Consider the following 22625-nt stretch of genomic DNA (forward strand, 5'->3'; position numbering starts at 1 on the left):
ATATTTATTTGCGAATGTTATTATTATTATTATCATTATTATTATTATTATTATTATTATTATTATTATTATTATTATTATTATTATTATTATTATTATTATTATTATTATTATTATTATTATTATTATTATTAGTTGGAAATTCAGGGTGACATAAACTTTTGGTGGAACAATTGTACAAGATATATATCAAAAGTAATTTTCATATTTCTATATCTTTGAAGAAATTTATTTAATTCTTATAGAATCACCTACAGTGAATTAATCATAGAGAAAACAGGTGGATACAAACTACAAACATAAAAATATTTGGTAAAATGCTTGGTGAGAAAATGTTGTTTCTACGAAGAAAAAGTGCAATGTATTTATCATGACATATTGTGCACTTGTCGCAAATCGAGTGGAACAGGTTTACAAATGCAATGGAATGTGTGAAACATTCGTCTGAAGTGTGATGCAAGATAAAAATATTTCTTAAAAAAGTAAATGAATCTTGTCCAAAGATAATTTAGATTTTATAAAAGGTTGTCGTCATTGATCGTGTATGCGTATATGCATCTATAGTTAATTATGACAAAATAAACATTGATTTCCATAGATTTGACAAGATTTCAGTTAGGATTATATTGTAAAGAACAACTGGTGCAAAAATAGTAGTATAAATTGTATAAACAATATATATATCCATTTTCCGATATGAATGTATGTTGTTAACAGTATCAATAACAACCAGTGAATATTTGTAAAAAGTAAATATAAAACCATTGTAATTATCTACATTTCCCATTTAAAATATAGTATAAAAATATAATAATAAATTAAAATGTACTTAAGCGATCGCTTGTTCTTATGTTTATTAATTAGTCACTTATTTTTCAGGTTTCAACACGCATATTTTCCGGAGAAGAAAGCGTCTGTGGAGGAGTAATTCTAAACGAATATTGGATACTAAGTCCTGCTCACTGTTTACGTACGCCTGATGTCGTTGGGTAAGATGTGCACACAATAATATTTCTCAATGGACAATAAGTAGATAAATGAATCATATACAGGAGATATATGAATGTATTTCTTATTATAACTAATACTCGATATTTTAGGAGTACTTAAATAAACAATAATTCGATTGTTTTTAGTTTTCACTGATCAAACATACGAAAAATATATAGTAGGAATGATATAGAAGATATTAAGTCATTATTTTTAATTCAATAGTATGGTTTGAAATACATCAGCTATCAAATATAATTAATCATTTTCCACATAATCATTTTAAAAATTGAACGCCTTCGAGTAAAAGAAGGCAAAACTCAGTCTTTCCCTACATGATTCTAAATGCAAACAGAAAGAGTTGCACAAATACATTTTAATAATAATTAACAGTCATATTCCATAATTTGCATATCTTGTAGATATTTCAGTTTTCATGTAACACATAGTTTCGAATTGGTAGCACTTATTCCAGCAATGATTGATGCTTATATTACGCGAGGAAAATATCTGCCTTAAATAAATACAGGGAGAGAAATATAAAGCATTCATGAAGTTGAAAATGAGATGGTCACTCTAAAAAAATTGAGCAAGGACTGATTTTATTAAAGAAAAAACATACATCTTAATCTTTAGATCACTTTAACTTTCAATAAAGTATGTTTATATGTGCGTCTCTTCTCCTACTTGTATTTTGAAAATGCTTTTTTGATTGAATTTTGTAGCGGTTTGTTTGTAAGATAGCGTTGGCCTTATAAATAACTGTTCTCTGCAAAACCGAGCAGATGATAATCGGAGTTTTTGTAATGTCTGGAGTGTACAAATGGAGCGGCAGAATTACCCAATTTCGTTAATGATTAACTAAATAAAGTATGCGCAGGTCTTAGCCAACTGTTCCAAAGCTGACCATCGATATCCGTTTTGTCATTTAAAATATATATTACATATATTAATATGGGCCGATCTTTAGGGAAAATGCTCTGATTGGATATTGGAATATATGGCCTTTCGTCGTCCACCACGACCAAATCGAATGACGTCACAGGTATTTACTCTCATTTTGGGAGAAGTACGATCCTACTTTCATATATGGGAGGGATATCCTGGCCTAACTTTTGCTAGGGTCTATGGATCCTAAATATGTAACTTAGGGGTTCTTAATTCCCTTGTATGGATACGAAACTGTAAAAAATGGAAATTTTCGAGGCTTTGGCTCTGTTACTCGTCATCTGTAATGGACGCTAGTTTTATTCTCTTTTATGAATCTCTAAGAAAAGGTGCAGACCCTTGTGGTTACCTTCAATAGGCGTGATGGGCCAATTCTGCACTATTTATTCTCTAAGACGAGCGCTTACTCTCCTATGAGTATGTAATTGACCCTATGTATATGTACCTTAAATGCTTCCATGTGTCTAAGACCAGTTACATACCACTGTGGTTCTCTTCAGTAAACGTGAGCCGTTGCGTTTGATGATTAAAAGTCGTCGAAAATTCAACATTTAATGTTTTGATGTTATTTGTCCTCTACGGTGTATGCTTATAGTCTTACGGATAAGTGTTTTACTCTATTTGGTTAGTAACTAGGACCAGATACATAACTCTGTAATTCCAATCGGCGGATGGGGTGGGAAAATCCTGCACCCTCATGTTCTAACATGAAGGCTAACGGTTATATGTTCGTCGGACTCTATAAACTAGGAGCTTATTCTGATCAGTACCTAGAACCAGATAAATACCCTTGTGCGTATCCAAGGTAGGTGTAATTCTGGGCTAACCAAATATCCTTAGTCTTTTAAGACTGAGTGTCTGCTGTCTTATAGACTAGCACCTCACTCTCTTCTATAAACATTTATTATTAATCCTGATATGAAATTTAGCGTACACACAGGCAAACCACAATGATTCTTTATTTGCAATCACATAGACCAAGACACGGGAGGACGTACAGACAGGCTAATTGCTCTAGTTGGCATTGCAAATCACGTAACCCAGATCACGTGTTAAGACTTCGTATATCTTCATGGTCTCAGATGTGTGTTTAAGTTGCGGCATAAGTGTATGATTGAAATTCTTGCTCTCTTTATGATTACCTAGGAGGTGTAGAGTAGGTCAACCTTGCAACCCTTATTTATTAAGATCGAATATTTATTGTCCTATGTATGAGCCCTTACTCTTTTCCAGTACAATAATACTTACTCCTGTGCTTTTTATGAGAAAGAAAATGTAAAATGTGTGCTGAATGTCTTACGGTACTTTCTGTCACGTGATGGTAACATTACGTTGTGTAGTTTCGGGTGTGGATTATGTGCTGAAAAGTGGTGAATGAAATCCGGCTATGCTTAGCATATCGCGGAAGTTACATACAATAGAGTGCTTTTCTACCCACGAACACACACATTGTAACGTATAACCTCTATCTATTTTTAAATATGGTATTGTCAACTTTATATATATTCTGTGCTTGAAATACATGACTCATTTGAAGAATTATAATAGTACAAACAATTACGCAAAATAAATTAAATCTAAGTGGAATATTATACATAGAGTACGGTATAAAAGTCACAAATCTATAGCGCTCAACGATAACCAAAGCAAATACAGGGATCATGTTAAATGGGTAGTGGCTTCAAATAAGAAAAATCTAATAAATATATTACTTTCAATTGACTTTCCGATCGTGATTCCAACCTTCATAATAATATTATTTAATTCCATAAGATCACACTCAGAAGCAACACTAAATTTAATTTATAAACCAAACACGACAATTTGTTTTTAATTTTGACACTCTAAGAAAAAAATTACATTCCGATTCAATTGCAGCCGGTGATCTGACGATCCTAGGTAGCGCTGCACGTGAACAAAATTTTAATACCCAAAAGAAGTACCACCAGAGGTCATAGAGAGCCATAATTTTTCTTGAAACAAATATAAATCCCAAATATTATATTATTATTACAACTAGATCGAGAACTTATTATTTCATTTAATAACAGCAAAAATAAGGCTATTTATGATTTATTATTATCTTTCTGGGAAATTCACAACCATAGCTATTTAATGACATATTACAGCATCTATCGCATTATATTTCAGTAAGTGATTAAAATCACGTCTAAAACTTAAACAAGTATTTATTTGTTTCAATACGATTTGCATTTGTCGTCTTTTTTATGGTGGCAAACCATAGTATAAAATCCTAGATGTAATTGAAGGTCCACAGTACCTAGTTTATCACTCAAGTTAATGATATATCATGAATTGTTTGCTAAATGAATTATTTGCAATAATATTTATTGTCTATTTTGATTGAATGAATGTAATAATGATTGATGTTTGAAATATCATTTGTTAATTTTCGGTTAACCATACTCCATCAATGATAAGACAATGAGTGGATATCAACAACGACTTAAAATTGCCAACAAGATATATCCATTCTAAAATTTCTTGCTTATAATTGTATTTACATCATTAATAAAATGTATTCCACATCCTGAGAACAAGATGTGATAGAACGAAATGTAAAAAACTCCTCTAAAGCTTGGTTTTACTCTTTTTAATGACGTACATACACAATGTGAAAAAATTAATGTGGAAATGCTTAAATTCAGAGTTCATCGCCGGTGCTGGTTCACTTGGTGATTCACTTGTTGTAAATTCTACAATAATACGATTTGGCAATGTTCCCATAAACAGGTTATCAGTGACATTTTATTGTATATTTATATCATATATCTCTTCCAATAGTAAAGCATTTCATTTAAACTCTTGACGTTGGATTCACTGCAAGTACAGTCTAGAAAATCTTACTATGAATCAACTTTACAATAGGGCTAGTGCCGTCTTTTATCACATAATGTTCAGCCTTTGCATTCAAACCACTTTCAGTGACTGTAAGATAAAACTTTGATTTTACTGAAATGAGTATCACACATAATGCCACTCTACAATTAAAAATGTATCTCGATTAAAAATATCTTAGTAAAGTTGTCCAATCATTACGAACTTTCCATCTTGATTTTCAAGTTGGTATCATTTTTGAAATTCTATTTTCTTGTTGTTGAGTTCACGTGGTCAGTGATATCTTGAAACCCCGTTACATATTACAAATACGTATTTTCTGTATAAACACTATAGTTTAACTAGTTCTCAAGATACAATGGATGATTATGTGATGTAAATAAAATTAGTTTGCTGTTCAGGTGGATTTGCACTTCACTAAACACAGCATTTAGAACATAATTTACAAGTGGTTTATCTGGTGTGGTAAATAACAAATAACCTGATTTTACAACATACGCTTGAATGTAGAGTAATGTTTGGGGTGAATCAACATAATCATCACCGGCTATATTCACTACAAGTTCTATTCTTCAATTTTCAATTATTATACTAATTTTTTTAGCCAATAACACGATTGTCAAGAATACTTGTTTGTGTTGGTAACGTTGATAAAATGTCCAATCCATTTTCCAAACATTCACAATATTGAAGACGTAAGAACGACATTGGTTCTTTGAATTAATCGAAAATGAATTGTGGTGACGGTGTGGTGTCCTCTTCTGCCTATGCCATAATATATGTCTCTTAACCCATTAGTGCCCAGAATTCCCAAGTGGTATTTTGAATAGTTTCTTTTCGCCTATTTAGTCTTAATAGTACTCTAAAATAGAAATTAGAATATTTTTGAAAAATATTTATTTTTTCCTGTTTTTAGGCCGGCATTTAAGTTGCCAAATGGCACATACATATTCAAAAAAGGGAACATTTTGGAAAGTTACAATTTTGAGGGAGAAAATACACTGCGAAAACATAACTACTAAAATCAATTTAATTCTTCCTTTACAGACCTTCAATTCCTTCTGGAGTCTTTGAAATCAATCCAGTTGAGTCTTTCTCTTCAAAACACATTGTAGCCAAAAACAGTGCTAACCTTACGTCAATATATCATACAAAGAAAATGCAACGATGCTATGACGAAACAGACTCCAAACTAACTTCGTGGTTAAAACCTGCAACGTCAATCCATGAATTTCTGCGCTATAACGAAAAATTGCCGTGGCAACTTGTTGATCGTTGGAAGAGAGGTCAAACTTAAACTTTCTCGCTTCTTTTTACGGTATTCAATTTTTAATATAAGTTCACATTTATTTTTTATTTTTCTTCTAAATTTATTTTTGTTCCTTGCATATGTTGATGAAATTATTATTCAGGTGTTTGGTTTGACACCACTAATCACATTTGCAACAGACTTTTCGTGATCTTATACTTTTGGTTCCTTGAATCACCAACGGTAGCACTAGAGAAATTATACAGGAAGAAATCTACTAATTCCATACTGTTTGATTTAGACTTCTACATAGACATTTCCTATCGTAGAACAACGCACATCTTAAGGTGTTCTAAATAAGGATTAAATAAGGAAACGACGAAAGTGAAGTTTCACACACGATGGCAGACTACGACCTGTTGTATCTCCTATATTGATTTATATTTGCCCGAAATGCACTTTTCCATTGTGATACAATGAGCAGGACAAAATACTTCCAAGTGTATGATTCACAGTATTTGTGCTGCCAATACGAAGGAATGGAACGATTTTGTGTCTATCGTCGACAGATTTCACAATATCACGCAGTTGTGATGTCAAGATAATATATATATATATATATATATATATATATAATTAAATTAAACACATATTGTTTTTGGAAACATAAGAAATTTATAATTTTGTTTTTTGTGATATGAATTACTTACAGTATCAAGCTTACACACATCAATATAATAATAACATGAGGAAATTCTCACAATTTTGCATGGTTTTTTTATTCTCTTCTGTCTTATAAAATCATTTATTACTTCACCAAACTACGTATACTTGATGAATTTTACCTAAAATCATAGCAAAAAGTTACGATTATTCTGTCAACAGTGTAAACAAAGTCAGTCTGGAAGCAAACAGTTTTTCTTTGGAACTGTTTTTCATATATTCATGCTTAATATAAAAATATCCTTAATAACTACACTCATAGTTTTAATAATATTTATTTGCTAGTATTCTCAACGGAATAAACTGTTATATTTATTGTGATACGTCGTAAATTTCTTTTCTTAGATTTGAAGATATATTGGACTACTCTAAAAGCACAGTAGTTGCAGGAACACTAACAATCAACAACTATAGGCCTACCTACTGTGAGCAAAGACGTGTCATAAGGAAAGTAATTTTCCATCCATTGTTTTCACCATCTTCAAATGGGCATGATATTGCTCTGTACAAGGTTGGTTTGTACAAATACATTTGTTTTAACATACTCTAGTTACTAAACATCGTAGATGACAATGTTGGAAAGACAAACGTTCCTTTAGGATTCCTTTATTTCACAGTTGACAAAGACAAGGAATGCGTTCTTTCTTTGATAGAATGGATTAGAATTAGTTCTTTTTTCAAAGAGTCTCAACTAAAATGTTGCGTTACTTTTAATTTATTTTCTAATTACATTAGTTTAATTTAGTTTCGTATTTGTAGTTGGGTTTCGTTAAAATTATGCTAGGTAAATGTGCATATTTTCAAGAACAACATAGTGAAATTAGGAAGACACCTAAAATTATCTTAAAATCTTTGAAAACCGTTACGTTACCCACTTCACCAAAGAGTACAATCATATATTATTTGAAACTATTTAACCATTATATATTACAAATGCATGTCCTTGAATGACATAATGGAAGCTGAAGTGCTGACCTCAGATTCCACAATTATAAGAGCATACTTTTAGGAGACATTGAACTGTACGACTATCAGGGATTCTTTTAGTGTTGATACATACAAATGTAACTTTCTTATTTTTATATCTTTTTCGAAATATAAGGTACATTAATATGGATATACACTGCTTGACAATTGTTACGGAACAAATACATTTTTAGCCATATGTTTTCAACACCTCAAGATATAGGAAGCAACCAATATACGAGTACCGATACTATGCCAGCTTTATTGACATAATATGAAAGGAATTTGCCATCATAGACATAAACAGAACGTGGGAAACAAAACAAACTCATGAAGAGCATTTTGGTGTGATGACATGAAATGCCAGTTGAAATGAATACGGAGGGGCTCTGAGCAAATCAGTAAGATGTATGGTCACATCGGAAATCAATACATGTTGCATATCTGCTTGCATGCTGTTCACGAAAGAGTTCATAAGTTCTAGAAGTAAGTTGTCCCATTCCTTCCTAAGGGTACTTTTCAGGTCCTGAAGGGTCAAAAGTGGTGGACTCCACTCTAGAACCCGGTACCCAAAGTCATCCCAGACATGCTGAATAGGATTCAGTTAATCGAATATGATGGACAGCCCATTTGATAGATATTATCATGCGTCGTGGTTCTCTGTGGCTTCCTTTGTCGTCCATGAACAGCCCCGATTGGTCCTTTGGCTGTTCTGCCCTTGAGAGCTCTTGCTGCAACAGTAGCAGTGACCCTCTATCTGGGAGGCATGAACTGGTATCACGAAAATTCAGCCATGAAAAAAGTAAGTGGTGACTTCAACTTTCGCCTATTCAAGATTCGCCTAATAACTTCAGGGAATGGACTTTACAGATGTTAACTCATGAGAAAGTGAAGGCGAATCTTGAATTCAAGATTTGTCTAATGTACAGAAAATATAAAATGAAGTGGCAGAAATTCTACGAGAGTTTGCATGAATCATAAAATAAACAAAACATCTAAAGTAACACGTAAAGGAAATGCAGCAAGACACTGCATCAATGTACTGTATTATACATAATTCTTATGATTCAAAATAATACCCCAAGCCTTCTTTTGAGTTCCACAATACGTCGATTAAGGCAACATCACTTTGCCTTCCGACGTATCTCAACTGGAGTTGATATATTGTCATTTCATTTTTCGCTCACCCCTGTTTCAAAAGATATATATACATGTGTATATATTTAAGTTAGAGCAGTAAATAAAGTTCAAATTTTAATGAAAAAAGAAACCAATTAGTAACCAGCTGAAAATTGGTACAGATGTTGGGAATGATGTCCCAAACAACATACTAAAAGTCTCCTGAAAACATTGTTGAACTTAGGAAGTAATTATTAACAAGTTGAAATTTGACATAGATGTTGGTAAAGACTATTTAAATTACGTACTAAAATTACAGAACTTCTTCGTTCGCCATGTTGGAAAATGTCCAAATGTCCGAAGTAATTGAAAGATGATATTTTTTAAAGTGAAATTCAAAATCTAGACCTTGCTAAATATATAAGAAACTGTAAATGCAGTAGATCTGCGCTCAATTGGAATCAATGTTGGTGGGAGGGGGAAACATTATGACGTGATTATGGTTGTCGTCCGCCATCTTGATGGCCTCCTTCTTTAAATCAACTTGTTTATTTTAAATGGCAACATGGTCATGTGACATATTAAACAACACCCTTGTTCGAAGAGAAACAAAAAGCTAAGATTACTTTTCCAAAACCTGCAACGGTTTTGAAGTTGTGAATAGATTTATAATATGTTATGTGTGAAATACTGTGAAATGTGCTGTGCGACGTTTTGAATTGAAGGATAAAGTGAAAAATAAGCTTTGTAGCATCCCACATTACGTATTCTTTAATAATCAGGAAAAGAGAGAGCTAACACATATGAAACAAATACAATCACATGTCATGTTCAACATGTCCACCGTCCACCAAGGTTTCATTGATGAGACCTTGGATGCTACACAATATGGAAAACACTGTCATACCACTTTTGTTAAACGAGAAAGGAAAATTTTCTCAATATTGGCAACAATATGGGGCACCGCAGCGTTATGGTTGTAATGTAATCGATGACTCAATGAACAGTTTCCTGGTTGCTGGATAGGTTGACATAGACCAGTTGAGTGGCTAGCAAGGTCCCCTGACCTAACTCCGTTGGATTTTTATTTTTGGGGGCACTTTAAAGCTATTGTCTACCAGTGTAAAATTAATGACATTGGCCACCTAAAAAGGAGAATCATTACTGCCTGTGAACAAATATCACCGACTATGCTTTGCAGAATGCACAAGCACGGTTAAAGGTGTGCATACAACAGAACGGTGAACGTGATGAACAAGTCATGTGATTGTATTTGTCTCGTGTGTGTTAGCTCTCTCTTTGCCTGGTTATTAATACATTAGAATACGTAATGTGAGATGTTACAAAGCTCGTTTTAAAATGTATCCTTCAATTCGAAACTTGGAACAGCATTTTACACATAATATATCATAAATCTATTCACAACTTCAAAACCGTTACAGATTTTGGAAAAATAACTTTACCGTTTGCTTTCTCTTTGAACGAGGATGTTGTTTAATATGTAACATGACTATGTTCCCATTTAAAATAAATAAGTTGATTTCAAGATGGAAGGCACCAAGAGGGCAGACGATAACTGTAACTACGTCATAATATCCCCCTCCCACCAACATTGATTCCAATGTTGACTTTGGATATACTGCATTTACAGTTTCTTATATAGCTAGCCCGGACTAGATTTTGTACTTCACTTTTAAAAATATCATCTTTCAATTACTTCGTACATTTGGACATTTTCCAACATGGCGAACGAAGAAGTTGTGGGATTTTAGTAAGTCATTTAAATAATTTTACCAACATTTATGTGAAATTTCAACTTGTTAACAATCACTTTCTAAGTTCAATGAAGTTTTAAACCAGTTAAACGGTAGTTTTCGGAAATTTAGAATTTAGAGCTAAATATTTCTAAAAGTATGTGTTTTGTGAAAAATTGTTTCTCTATAAGAATATTGTGTTATCTATGTTCTATGAAACGACACTACGTTTATCTCTGTATGTTCAACCATAGCGAAGATATTGCAACTATTATCTGGGTATTGTTCATTTGACACTTCCAACGGCCATTTTCCAATACGGCGGGCGAAGATAAGGTGGGGTTTCAGGGGACTTTTAGTATGTTGTTTAGAACATCATTTCCAACATCGGTACCAATTTTCAGCTTGTTACTAATTTGTTCCTTACTTTTTGGTAAATTGACTGTACTAAACTGTGGATTTCCTACTTTCTTGGTTATTCTCAAGTGCAATGCTTCCGCTCGGTTAGTCGTCCTGTCTCCATTGTTATCATCTGTTTGTGTCCATTGACAAAGTAGGCTTGTGTTGCTTAATCTTGTGTGAATTTTCAGGAAGTGACACGACTTTGTTCCAGAAGGGGAAGAAATTTTTGCTAGATTTCTCTGAATTTTCCTCTACATACTGGACTATTTAATAAGAGTGCAAAAATAGCTTTAAGAGGAAATGTTAATTATTAATGAGATACAGAACTACCAACGTGTGTGAGCTAAAACAATTTTAAAGAAAATTCTGCTTTCGCCTAATAATAAAATTAAGTCTGTGTCATTGCTTTGATTGACGTTTGTATAGTTAGGAGGTATTAGGCAAATCATGAATAGGCAAAACTTTAAGCCCCGAAGTAAGTCAGGCAACTGGATCTTTCGATTTCAATAAAGAAAAATTAACAATAAAGTTTTGATATTACTCGGGTGCTTGTGTAATGAGTGTTAAGTCAAAAAGATACATAGGGAACATTGTGTTTTGGGGGAAAGTTGTTCTGAAAATTTAAACACATTGATAAGTTTTTAAGACACGTCAAATATACAAGTTATAAAGTTCGGTACAAATTTGAATTTTACTTAAACCCCTATGCATACATGTAGGGAGTTTTTTTCCTAAGGACCCTGCAAATGACTGCCAAATGCAGTTTTCGGATTTAACACCCTTTTCAGAAGCACCGCAGAATTATCATAGTGATACGTTAACGATAAGCTTTCCTGTCTTTTAAGATACCTCCTTCGTATTCAGCATGCAATGTCTTCAAATCAAGTTCTTTATTAGTTTAAAATATAATGTATACATTTCATATATAGAAATTAATAACAAGAATATGTAAGTATTGAGTAATCAATAATATGAGCTTTGAATAGTGGATAAGAGGGTATTCCTTTGCTTGCACGCCGACTCTTATAGTTCTTCCTGTAAGCGCCAAATGATTTACTTTAAAAACTTGCCACATTCTTTATATTTAAATAGTTATTGATTTATTGATAAGAATAACAAAAATATTGGAAAAGAATCCTTGAGTAGTACATTGTGTTTCTTATGTTGTATTGTTTTACTGATAAATGTACTTTATTTCCAGTTAGAAACACCTTTGGTGTTTAGTGAGTACGTTCGTCCAATCCAACTTCCACATCCGTTGTATGAGGTGAAATCTGGAACAAACTGCACTGTCGTAGGATGGAGCGATCACGAATCAAGGGTACGTATTTTAATACTAGCATGTAACACTTCCCTAGTGTAACACAGATTTTGATAAAATTTGGCAGGTAGACACTACACATGAAATAAACAAATACGTATTTCTTTTATTTTCTGCGGAATAAACGGTTTTACAGGGCAAAAGGCCCCACCCAAAATCTTGAAAGTTGACGTCCCAAAGGCAAGAAGTGGACCAAAGTGAACAAAATTGTGCAGATATTGTAGACGTAAAATGAAGGAATACATGTTTCGTATTTTCCTTAACCCTCAAATACATAACATGGGTCTCAGAGGCCCGGCCACTTGAAGGAAATGCATTAATTTGGTCATCTTTTTCAGATTTGCATGCTAAATGTCTCTGACATCTTTCAAAATATATTCAGGACTAGTGTCATACAAGCAATTTACTTAAATTGCCAGAAATAAGACATTTATTGACTGTTTTTCATTTATACCCCGTTATTACATAACATTGGTCTCAGAGACCCGCTAAGCTTTTAATCTAGTTTGTCTAGCATCTCTCAAGGAAACATCGTGTTTTTCCTTTCTTAAATTATACTTACATATTTTTCTGCTTTAGAAGTGAATGGTATCTTAGAAGGGGAAGATCCTGTGGTTATGGTGCACCGGTGTTACTGTCTGGAGGAGAGAACAGTAATGATTTATCATGTTTTATATGTATTATTTTCTGTCATTATATATTTCAGTTGTATATAAAATAAGATTTGCAGTTGAGAACAAAATTACCTGGATGGATGTACCTGTGAAAGGAGAGTTGAAAATAACTTCAGTTCAGTCCGTGAGGTAGTAATCCGCAATATCGAGCATGCCTATCTGTGAGTCGATTTGAAACATTAAGAAGAGGGTTATGGTTTGATAATAAAAGGACCAAGAACGAAAGGGTAAAAACAGATCGACTGGTTCCTTTCCGTTCGTTTCGACTCTTTTTCTTGGATAGGTGTAGAACAAAATAGGTTCTGAGTGAATGCATGGCCATTGACGAATAGCTTATTCCTTGTAGAGGACGATGCCAATTCATTCAATACCGCTACATGCACAGTAAATCAGCCAAGTATGGATGTCTGATACGATTTTAGTTTGATACGAAAAATAGCTATGCATTGTACGGAATTATATACATGAGAGAGAGAAAAATAACCTTGTAGCAAAATATTTGGCCAAAAAAACGTAGTTCTTGAGTTAGTAAAACAGGAAGAAATGTTTGATAATTATTTTTCGTCAGCTTCTTCAGCAAACGAATTCTTCGTGAGAAGTTGACAACAGTTGGAACTATAAAACAAAACAAGAGTGAAGTTCCACCTATCATGAAAACAAACAAGGAAAGCCCAGGAAAGTCCAGTCTTGGATTTGCTTTTGTGAAAATATGACAATTGTAAGTGACGACCCCAAAGGACACAAAAGCGTAGTTCCTCTCAGCACAACACACAGAGACAAAAATATTATTTTAGAGATTTAAACCAAAACGGGAAATAATCATGTATTACAATAACACGAAAGGAGCGGTAGATTGTCTGGACCAGATATCAAGAAACTACACCACAACACGAAAATAAAAAAGATGATTTTTCAACATACTAGATCTAGCATGTGTAAACGCTTTGCTGGTGTATGAATGTCATATGCATCTGTTTCCCAAGAATTCTTCCGAGAGAAGAATTTGTTACTCTACATGCACGAAGGAATTAAAAATGCCCATATACCGTAAACAACAAGAACTGCACTGGAATTCTGAGGGCTCAATTTTCTTGAGGACAGACCCGAACCACTTCCGGAAAAACGAAAGAGATGCTATAAGTGACCAAAAATTAGAGACAGAAAAAGTAAAATGGTGTGTGTCGACTGCAAAAGAACTGGATGTGCTAAACGCAGTTTAATTGTGTGTAGTGAATGCAAGTACTAATAGCTTAGTTTCAAAACGAACAATTTACTGCTTATATCATATCGAAACTTAAACAAGTTTTATTGTATAAGTTGAGTGCAAACGAACTACAAAACTTAACGGTAGACTGTAATGAGTATGTTAACGCAAAAGTTATTAGAAAATTTTCAACCAAAATTGTTATATATTAATACAGTTTACAATATATATATATATATATATATATATATATATATATATATATATATATATATAGAGAGAGAGAGAGAGAGAGAGAGAGAGCGAGAAGAAGCCAAAAAAGAAAAAAAAACAGTCGTTTGACTTTTAGCTATGCTAAACTTTCTCGTTCTCAAATATAATACAAATTATAAAATAAAAGCACATTTTTCGTTCATTTGAATTGCAAGCCTGAGAGACCCATGTTATGCATTTGCGTAGGAAAAAATGGCCATGCATTGGAGGGTTAAAAAAAAAAGTTGGCTGGTGCACAGACCCTTTCAAACCTTTGATTACGAAATATCAGAAGTGGCAATAAGTATACGTCAGAAATGTCTAAAGAATACGGAGAATCTCAATGAAACTATGTGTAGAGAAAATACGCAATAAATAAATAAATAAATAAAAATAAAATAAAATAAGCGAACTCATGTTTTTACTTTGTGCGGAAAAACAGTGATGGAGTCAAGGCCGCCTCCGGAAAAAGTAAATATTACCGTAGATGCGCAGGAAGGAATAGACCGATGCGAACGAAATTGTACATAGATTTTGTATGTAAAACAACCTACATGTCACATTTGTGGGAAAGAGGCTGTAATTCGTTTCTCATGGCGCAAATTGTCATAATGTTTTGAACATTTTTTTTTTTACAAACTACCTTTTCTGTGAGAAATTTGAACCATAGCTGGCAAGTAAATTGCAGGTATGTCTGTAAAAATGTGTGCCCTTACATCTGACATTTGTGGGCAAGTACCTCTAACGCGTTGCGCGTGGTAGAACATTTTATTGTATTTCGATTATTTGTTCACAGACATCCTTTTCTGTGAGAAATTTGAACCATAATCAGCTAATGACTTGTGTAATATTTTCTTTCATATATGTAAATCTGTGTACATACACATAAATGTGTAGGAGCGGAGATATGTTTCAATCTATGTATGTTTTTTCTGTGAATACAATCTCTATCTAGACATTTTCTTTACTCTCTACTTTCCTGTCTTTACTTCGCGTGTTCCATATGTTTGATGTTTGAAGAGTTATTTGCATTTGCAAACAGCTGGGGAAAAAAAATTAACAAGTATTTCCTACTTTCAACCATTTATGCATTGGCAGATTTTCACTATTTTAGCACTAGCCGTTTTCTACCAATAGCGTATTTTATATTTTAGGGGGTTACTCCCTTACAATGTTTTTCCCCATGAGCAGAAACGTGTCGATTTTTTGTGCTTACTGTTGATAAGTCAAATTTGAAGCAAATCGGAAGGAGACACTTGCGAAACATGTATTACCTTACTTTGCATATACAATATCTATGCACAAATTCATCGCTTCGGTCCACTTCTTCTTGCGCTTTTAAGGTAATAATTACTTTTTTCGCAGGCGGGTTTGGCCCCAATATTGTTTCCCCGCACAAACAAAAAACACCGTGTTTGCTTATCTTTTCGCGTATTCTCCCTACTCAAAGTATTGTTGCAATTCTCCATATCCTTAGGTACTTCTGACGTATACTTATTGTCACTTTTGATATTTTGTAATCAAAAGTTTGGAAGGGTCTGTGCCCCACTCATCTGTTATTTTCCAGGAAAATACGAAGCACGTATTCCATCATATTATGTTTACAATATCTGTGTACAATTTTGTTCACTTCGGTCCACTTTTTCCTGCATTTCGGGCCCCAACTTTCAAAATTTTATGTTGGAGCTTTTGCCCCTAAAACCGTTATTCCGCAAAAAAAAAAAAAAAAAATCGTTTATTTTCAGGGTATCGTCCCTACACAAAGTTCTGTTTCAATCCGTCATGTCCTTTAGACACTTCTGACGTACTATCATTACCACTTTTGATATTTCGTGATCAAACGTTTGGGGAAGGGGGGTCCATGCTCCATCCAGCCGTTTCTTTCAGTAAAATACGAGACATGTATTCCCTCATTTTACGTCTACAAAATATTTTTTCACAATTTCGTTCACTTCGGTCTACTTCTTCTTGCTTTTCAGGTCTACTGCTTCTTGCTCAATCTTCAAAATTTTGGGTAGGGGTTTTTGCCGCCTAAAACCGTTTTTCCGCAGAAAATAAAAGGACACCAATTCATTTATTTCATGCGTAGTATCTACCTGTCAAATTTCATTAAAATCGGAGTGTTACACTTTGGAAGTGTTACGTGTAAGACACATAACACCAAATAATTGAGCCGCTCCGCGGAAGTTAAGGTATGTTACATTTTCTAACTTCCAAGTAAACTGGAAAAGGGAGTTCGACATTTCTATGCAATACAATGCAATGACACATCCCAATCAACCTCACCTTACCATCTGTAGGTATATTTTCGAAATTAAGCTGACGATATACAATGCTGTGGTCCAATCTCAACCCATCCCACTTAATAACTTAATTTTAGCGGTAATGGCAGGGGTATTGTCCTTCCCCAAACCGCTGAATTATTTATATACAAAATATATGAATGTACATGATATTTTGCCACAACGTACTCCATTGTTATTAGCAGCATGCCAACAATTATACTATATCTTACTTATGATTATACTTTAATCTCTTGTCGCGAATTCTGCCAAGGAATTCGAAACTTAAAATATATAAAACAATAATCATACTTGCTGTTCTGTATGGTTGCGAAAGATGGTCTCTTATTCTCAGGGAAAAACGGAAACTGAAAGTATTTGACAACAAGATCCTGAGTCTAATATTAGGACCCACGGGAAACGGTAATGGGGAATGACGGAAACTTCAAAACAGGGTCAATTGATGCTAAGTGAACGAGAAAAAAAGAAAAATTGCCACTCGACCTTTTAAAAATAATAATAATAATAATAATAATAATAATAATAATAATAATAATAATAATAATAATAATTTCTTCAGAAATGTTGAGTCGATATAAGAGTACTTCAAAACCATGATTAATTATATTTTTACAACATCCAATGGTGACGCAGAGGCTACCGCCATTTTGCATTTTCTTGATTTCAAACGTTTACGTTTTTTGAATATCTCAGCATGTATTTGTCCTACCAAATTGAAAATTGTTGGGCGTCTCCAACTTGTGCAGAGCTAAAACTTTGATCTCTTAACATTTTTGCCTAAAACCACTTGAATGGGGTGAAATTAGGGGCATACAGTAGCAACATGTTTAGGCATTGAAGACATGTTTGGGAAGAGAAAACAACTGACGTAAAGGTCATAAATTTATACACAAAAATTTGCAGACGAGTAGCTGCTCCAAAAGTCTTGAAAAAATCATAAAGTTGGGGAATTATGCCAATTCGGCATATTTCACTGTCCAACATCTCCAATGGGCCTGGATAAAAAAGAAAATCTGAAACTTTGGAAATAGTTACTCCTTTAGTATACCATAACACACACAACCCCCGCGTTTTGTTTTTTTGAGCAGAATCATATCAAAGTATTAACACGTTGACTGCCGTGTAGGGCACGTGTGCCCGATTCTAAGAAATTCCTCCCCGCCGCGTTGGTCACATGTGACCAACGTAACAATGGTTTCTTTATTTATTTCAACAATGGAACTGAATTACTCCATAAACTTTAAACTTGCTTCTGGGTACACACCATGGATTGTAGAAGAAAGTGTACTATAAAACTTTTCCCCTTTTATTGTTTTTGCTTTCAAGAACACAATAAATTCCGGAACGGGATATTTATATTTTCCATACTTTATTCAATATACAAATATTGTTTTATATATTTTATAGACATATTTGAAGCAATATTGTGTTACATAATGCTCACATAATGTTGGTGTAATATGTATATTAGGGTGGAACGAAAAAAAAACAAGTTTTGATTTTCAATTTGTAATAGCACGGAAAAGTTGCCTTTTGGTGTAGATAAGATAAAAATGAAATATGAAAAATAATGGAGCACGTCTTGAGGTGCCGCAAGGACGATAAATTTTCATAAAATTGCTATTTTCGCTACAATTTAATTTTAAAAAAAAAGAAGTTGTCATATATTTTTTTTCAAATACTGTCAAATAAGCAACTTTATGTCAAAAAAACACACACATATATTTTTTTATCTTTTTGGGTTAAGTCTTGAGGTGCCGCAAGACCAATAAAATTTTGTAAAAACACACTTTAGGAGCTAAATTTAGTGACATTTTGCCAATAGGAGTTGGCAATAGTGTTTCCGTGTGGTGACAAACTCAGATTAGGTGCCAGTAGCTTTGCCGAGTTCAGTTGAGTTGGCGTCTATTGTGTAACAGAACAACGTAATATTTTGTTAGTTTGTGTGCTACTTTATTGTTGTGAGTTAAAATGGCTCAGTCTAAACAAGTGAATACAAGACAAATGTCGGAATGTCCTATTTTTCGACGATTTAGTGATTCGTGTGAAGTTGTACTACCTACTTACGAAGATGTAATGAAGTGCAACTGTTTTATTAGACATAACTTCAAAGTTATATCAGGGAATTATCCTACTGTAAGTGAAATATGTGAGACTTTAGTTCCTAAAATAGAACAAATATGGTCAAGAGCTTCTATTCCCACTGTTTCTAACCTTAGAATTTCACAATTGATAAAAGTTAGTCATGCTAAATATATTAATTTATTAAGGTCTAAAAGTAGAAAATGGTTAGATAAGTTTGACTCGAACCTCGCAAAATTTAGAGAAGCTAAACGTTTATTTGATATTGCTGCCTGCAAGTGTCAAAACTTTGATACTTGTAGTTGTATAGAAGAAATTAAAACACGCGTTTTGGAACAAGACTTTCAAAAAGATCAACGCTCTGCTAGGAAAATGGTTATGAGTAATGTTGATAGAGCTATCACAAGCGCTTTGAAGAAGAAAAAAGCAAGAAAAAGCAAAGAAATACAGAAAACAGTTGAGTTTAATCAAGAACGGATACAAAGTAATAGTTTAACAGAAACGGTTACTGACGACATTGACAGCACTGAAGACCAAATAGACCTGACTTTTGAAGAGCAGCTACCAGATCCTTTTAAACTGAAAAAACATAAAAAGATAAGCATTCAAATGCGTATGAAATTGCCAAATGTATCTTCCATTTGTGACCGTACCGAAATATCAGATAGAGCTGCTGCAGCTATAACTAGTGCTGCTTTTCAGGACTTGAGTTTAATCACAGGGGAAGAAAAAACCAAAGTAATAGACAGGATGAAAATTACACGAGCAAGATAAAAAATCGAAGAAATGTCATTAATGATAGTCTTTATCAGATAATTGAAAATAAGGATTGTTTTTTGATGAAAGAAAAGACAAATCAATTGTTCAAGAAAAGAAAGGAACTAAGTTATACAAAAACGTTATTTCAGAAAAGCACGTTTCATGTAACACCTATGGCACTGGAAAGGACATAGACGACAGTATACTGGAGCTTTTTGAGGATAGAGAACACAACGAACAACTTTTGAAATTTACCGTTATTGGGTGTGATGGAACCGTTTTAATTACTGAACATAATAATGATGTGATTTCTTCGATGGAAAATAAAATAGGAACAACTTTTATAATGGTTAGTTTGTTTGTTCCACGGAAATGAGCAGCATTTGCGACATCTTTTCTATCATTTAGATGATAAAACGAAGGGACCCTTACTTTCTTGCCAATTGAAAATAACCTTCCACTTTTGGAGAACATAAATAATTTCAAGTACGGATCGAAAGTATTTGTTGGATATGTGTATCGCTGTATCAAGTGGAAATTGTTCGCTAGATTTATCTTTAAGAAACCCTGGAAAACTTTTTCACTCCAGGTGGCTTACATTAGCAAACCGTATACTTAGATTGTATGTGGCAACTGAGAACCTTAAGACTCTAGCTGAGTACATTGTAAAAGCGTATGCACCTATGTGGTTTAACATTAAGTTGAAACCTTCAGGTACTTATAGTTCCAAACATCTATTTAAGCTTATCTCATATTCACTCTATCTCTCTGATGATTTCAAGAACGTTCTAGATCCAGTTATTCATAGAAATTGGTACTTTGCCGCTGCAGAAAATATCCTTTTGACCATGCTATGTGATGAGTGCAAAATGTAAGAGAACTCGGTTTACGACGTGTTTTAAAAGCAAGAACAGAAAATAGAGGCGGATTCAGGAAGTTTAAAGTTCCACAGATAAACTTTGACGCAAAGGTTTTATCGACATGATATCATGGACTGAAATGATGTAACTGGACCCCCCCCTGGTAAACCATGTTCCCAGTATTTCTCTCAAAGACTTTATACGGAAGACATTTGAAGCTCAACCAAATAGTCAAGTGGACCTGCTTATCGACTTTCCTTGGCTTCCTTATTACAGGCAAGCAGTGAAAAGACTTGTGAAACTCGTGACCGAACCGGCTCAAAATGTCTGTGGTTCATTCGCAAGCGAAGGATATATAAGACCAAAAATTGACTCACGTGAGAACATGTCAAAATATGATTTTCTTTTTTTTTTTTTAAAAAAAAAAAAAAAAAGTTTAATGTGTCAATGAAGTAGAAACAAACATTTTGCAGTGGGTATTTTAAACGATAAAAAATGAACTTTCATTGTCTTTAAAAGTGTATTATGATATTTTTTACGTGTATTCTAATAAAAAAATATGTAATTGATTCCACGAGCTTTTATTTCAACCTCATTTACTACTATTTGTTACACCAAAAATAGTTCCCAAACACGTCAAAATCAGCAAAAATACAAACCTTTTCACAATAATGTTTTTAAATTATATTTTGTAATTAATATTTTTTTCCAATTCTAATATATATATGAATTTACAACTATGTTTTGTAGCATTATATGTACGAGAAAACCATAAAAAATAATTTACCAAAGTTCATAATTGTTCAACTTTTAATTTCTTTTTACAAATTTTAAGCTCTTTGCGGCACCTCAAGATGTTGCAGTATAACAACAAAATTTTTTCTTCTTCTTTTTGAACCTAAAAGGCAACTTTTCCGCACTATTACAAAACTTAAAAAAATAAAAATTAAAAAAAGGTCATTTTCGTTCCACCTTAATGTATATACATGATCCTGTATGTGATAACACATGTTACATTTTTATTGTAGTTAAATGATTTTTGATTGATTAAATTATGATAGACAAAATTTGGCATATTAAAGAATATACGTTACATTTCTGTAAATTTAATATAAAAATTATTTTAACAAAAGAAACACTGACCAAAGCTTAAAACACACTTTATTTTAAATTATAATAACGGTTTCGGATATCTAACATATTCTTCTTCAGACAATATCGAAAATCTTTATTATAATTTAAAGTAAAATGTGTTTTAAGCTTTGGTCAGTGTTTCTTTTGTTAAAATAATCAATCCAAACCCATGGATAGTCTTATTATAAAAATTATATATAAAAATCATTTTTATGTTAAATTCATAGAAAATATAACATATATTGTTTAGTGTTTCTTTTATCCAAACAAACTGCTTTAGATGTAAGATTTCTGAAAATTGTCAATTATCAAATCAGTCAGGCCCTGAATTTTACGAAGCCCGTCTCCTGGAGAACATACATTGTTGTCAGCAAAGTGAATCATATGAAGCAGCATTTCGAATCTGTTCCTTGACATAATAGAATGCGTGAAACTGTTTCTAAACATGTCTCCCTGGCTCCAATAATCTGACAACGATAGCATTTTCACTACTCCCATATGCAACTAGACCTAGAAAATTTCTGATTTCATTTTTGTCAATTGGTACCCAATCGTGTAATCTTGAACAGGATCCTACATCACAGATACTTGTTAACACGTGAGTAGCATATAGGGCTACACTAGTCTGATCAACTATCATATTTATCATCTTGTCCACCATATAAAAGGAAAACTCACCAGGTTCAGTCTGTGCTAAATCTGCACCAAAATTTGGATTCACATCTTCATTTTCCATAAAGTAGGTCTACATTACTTGAGTGAAGATATGCAATTGTTAGACGGTACACTGCGTATATTTTCTCCTTGAGACGCAGAGGGAGAGGAGGGAAGATCACAGCAATGCGGAGCAGATATATTCTTCTTTCTTCTTCAAACTACCACTTATATTAAAACTTTCAGCTTCGCTGACACTTGATGTACACCAAGAATTCTCATCCGAAACACTTTGTATATAATCGGAAGATATATCAAATTTCTCATCAGACATGTCCTCATAAAATGTAGGCCCGTATCCAAGCGGATCTA

The 22625-nt window shown here is 33.2% G+C and overlaps 1 protein-coding gene across 6 annotated transcripts in view; it reads left to right on the forward strand.

Moving 5' to 3' along the window:
* Positions 1-22625, forward strand: part of LOC145673518 (serine protease ami-like) — a 62639-nt gene that overhangs the window by 18010 nt on the left and 22004 nt on the right. For all 6 annotated transcript variants that reach the window (XM_081743291.1, XM_081743292.1, XM_081743290.1 and 3 more), the window contains exons 4-6: positions 880-989; positions 7115-7280; positions 12212-12331. In XM_081743291.1, coding sequence (XP_081599417.1) covers positions 880-989; positions 7115-7280; positions 12212-12331 — 396 coding nt within the window. The remainder of the gene's footprint in view (positions 1-879; positions 990-7114; positions 7281-12211; positions 12332-22625) is intronic.

The sequence above is a fragment of the Thermobia domestica genome, chromosome 16, assembly GCF_964235325.1.
Source record: "Thermobia domestica chromosome 16, izTheDome1.hap1.1, whole genome shotgun sequence".
In the NCBI taxonomy this organism is placed as follows: domain Eukaryota; kingdom Metazoa; phylum Arthropoda; class Insecta; order Zygentoma; family Lepismatidae; genus Thermobia; species Thermobia domestica.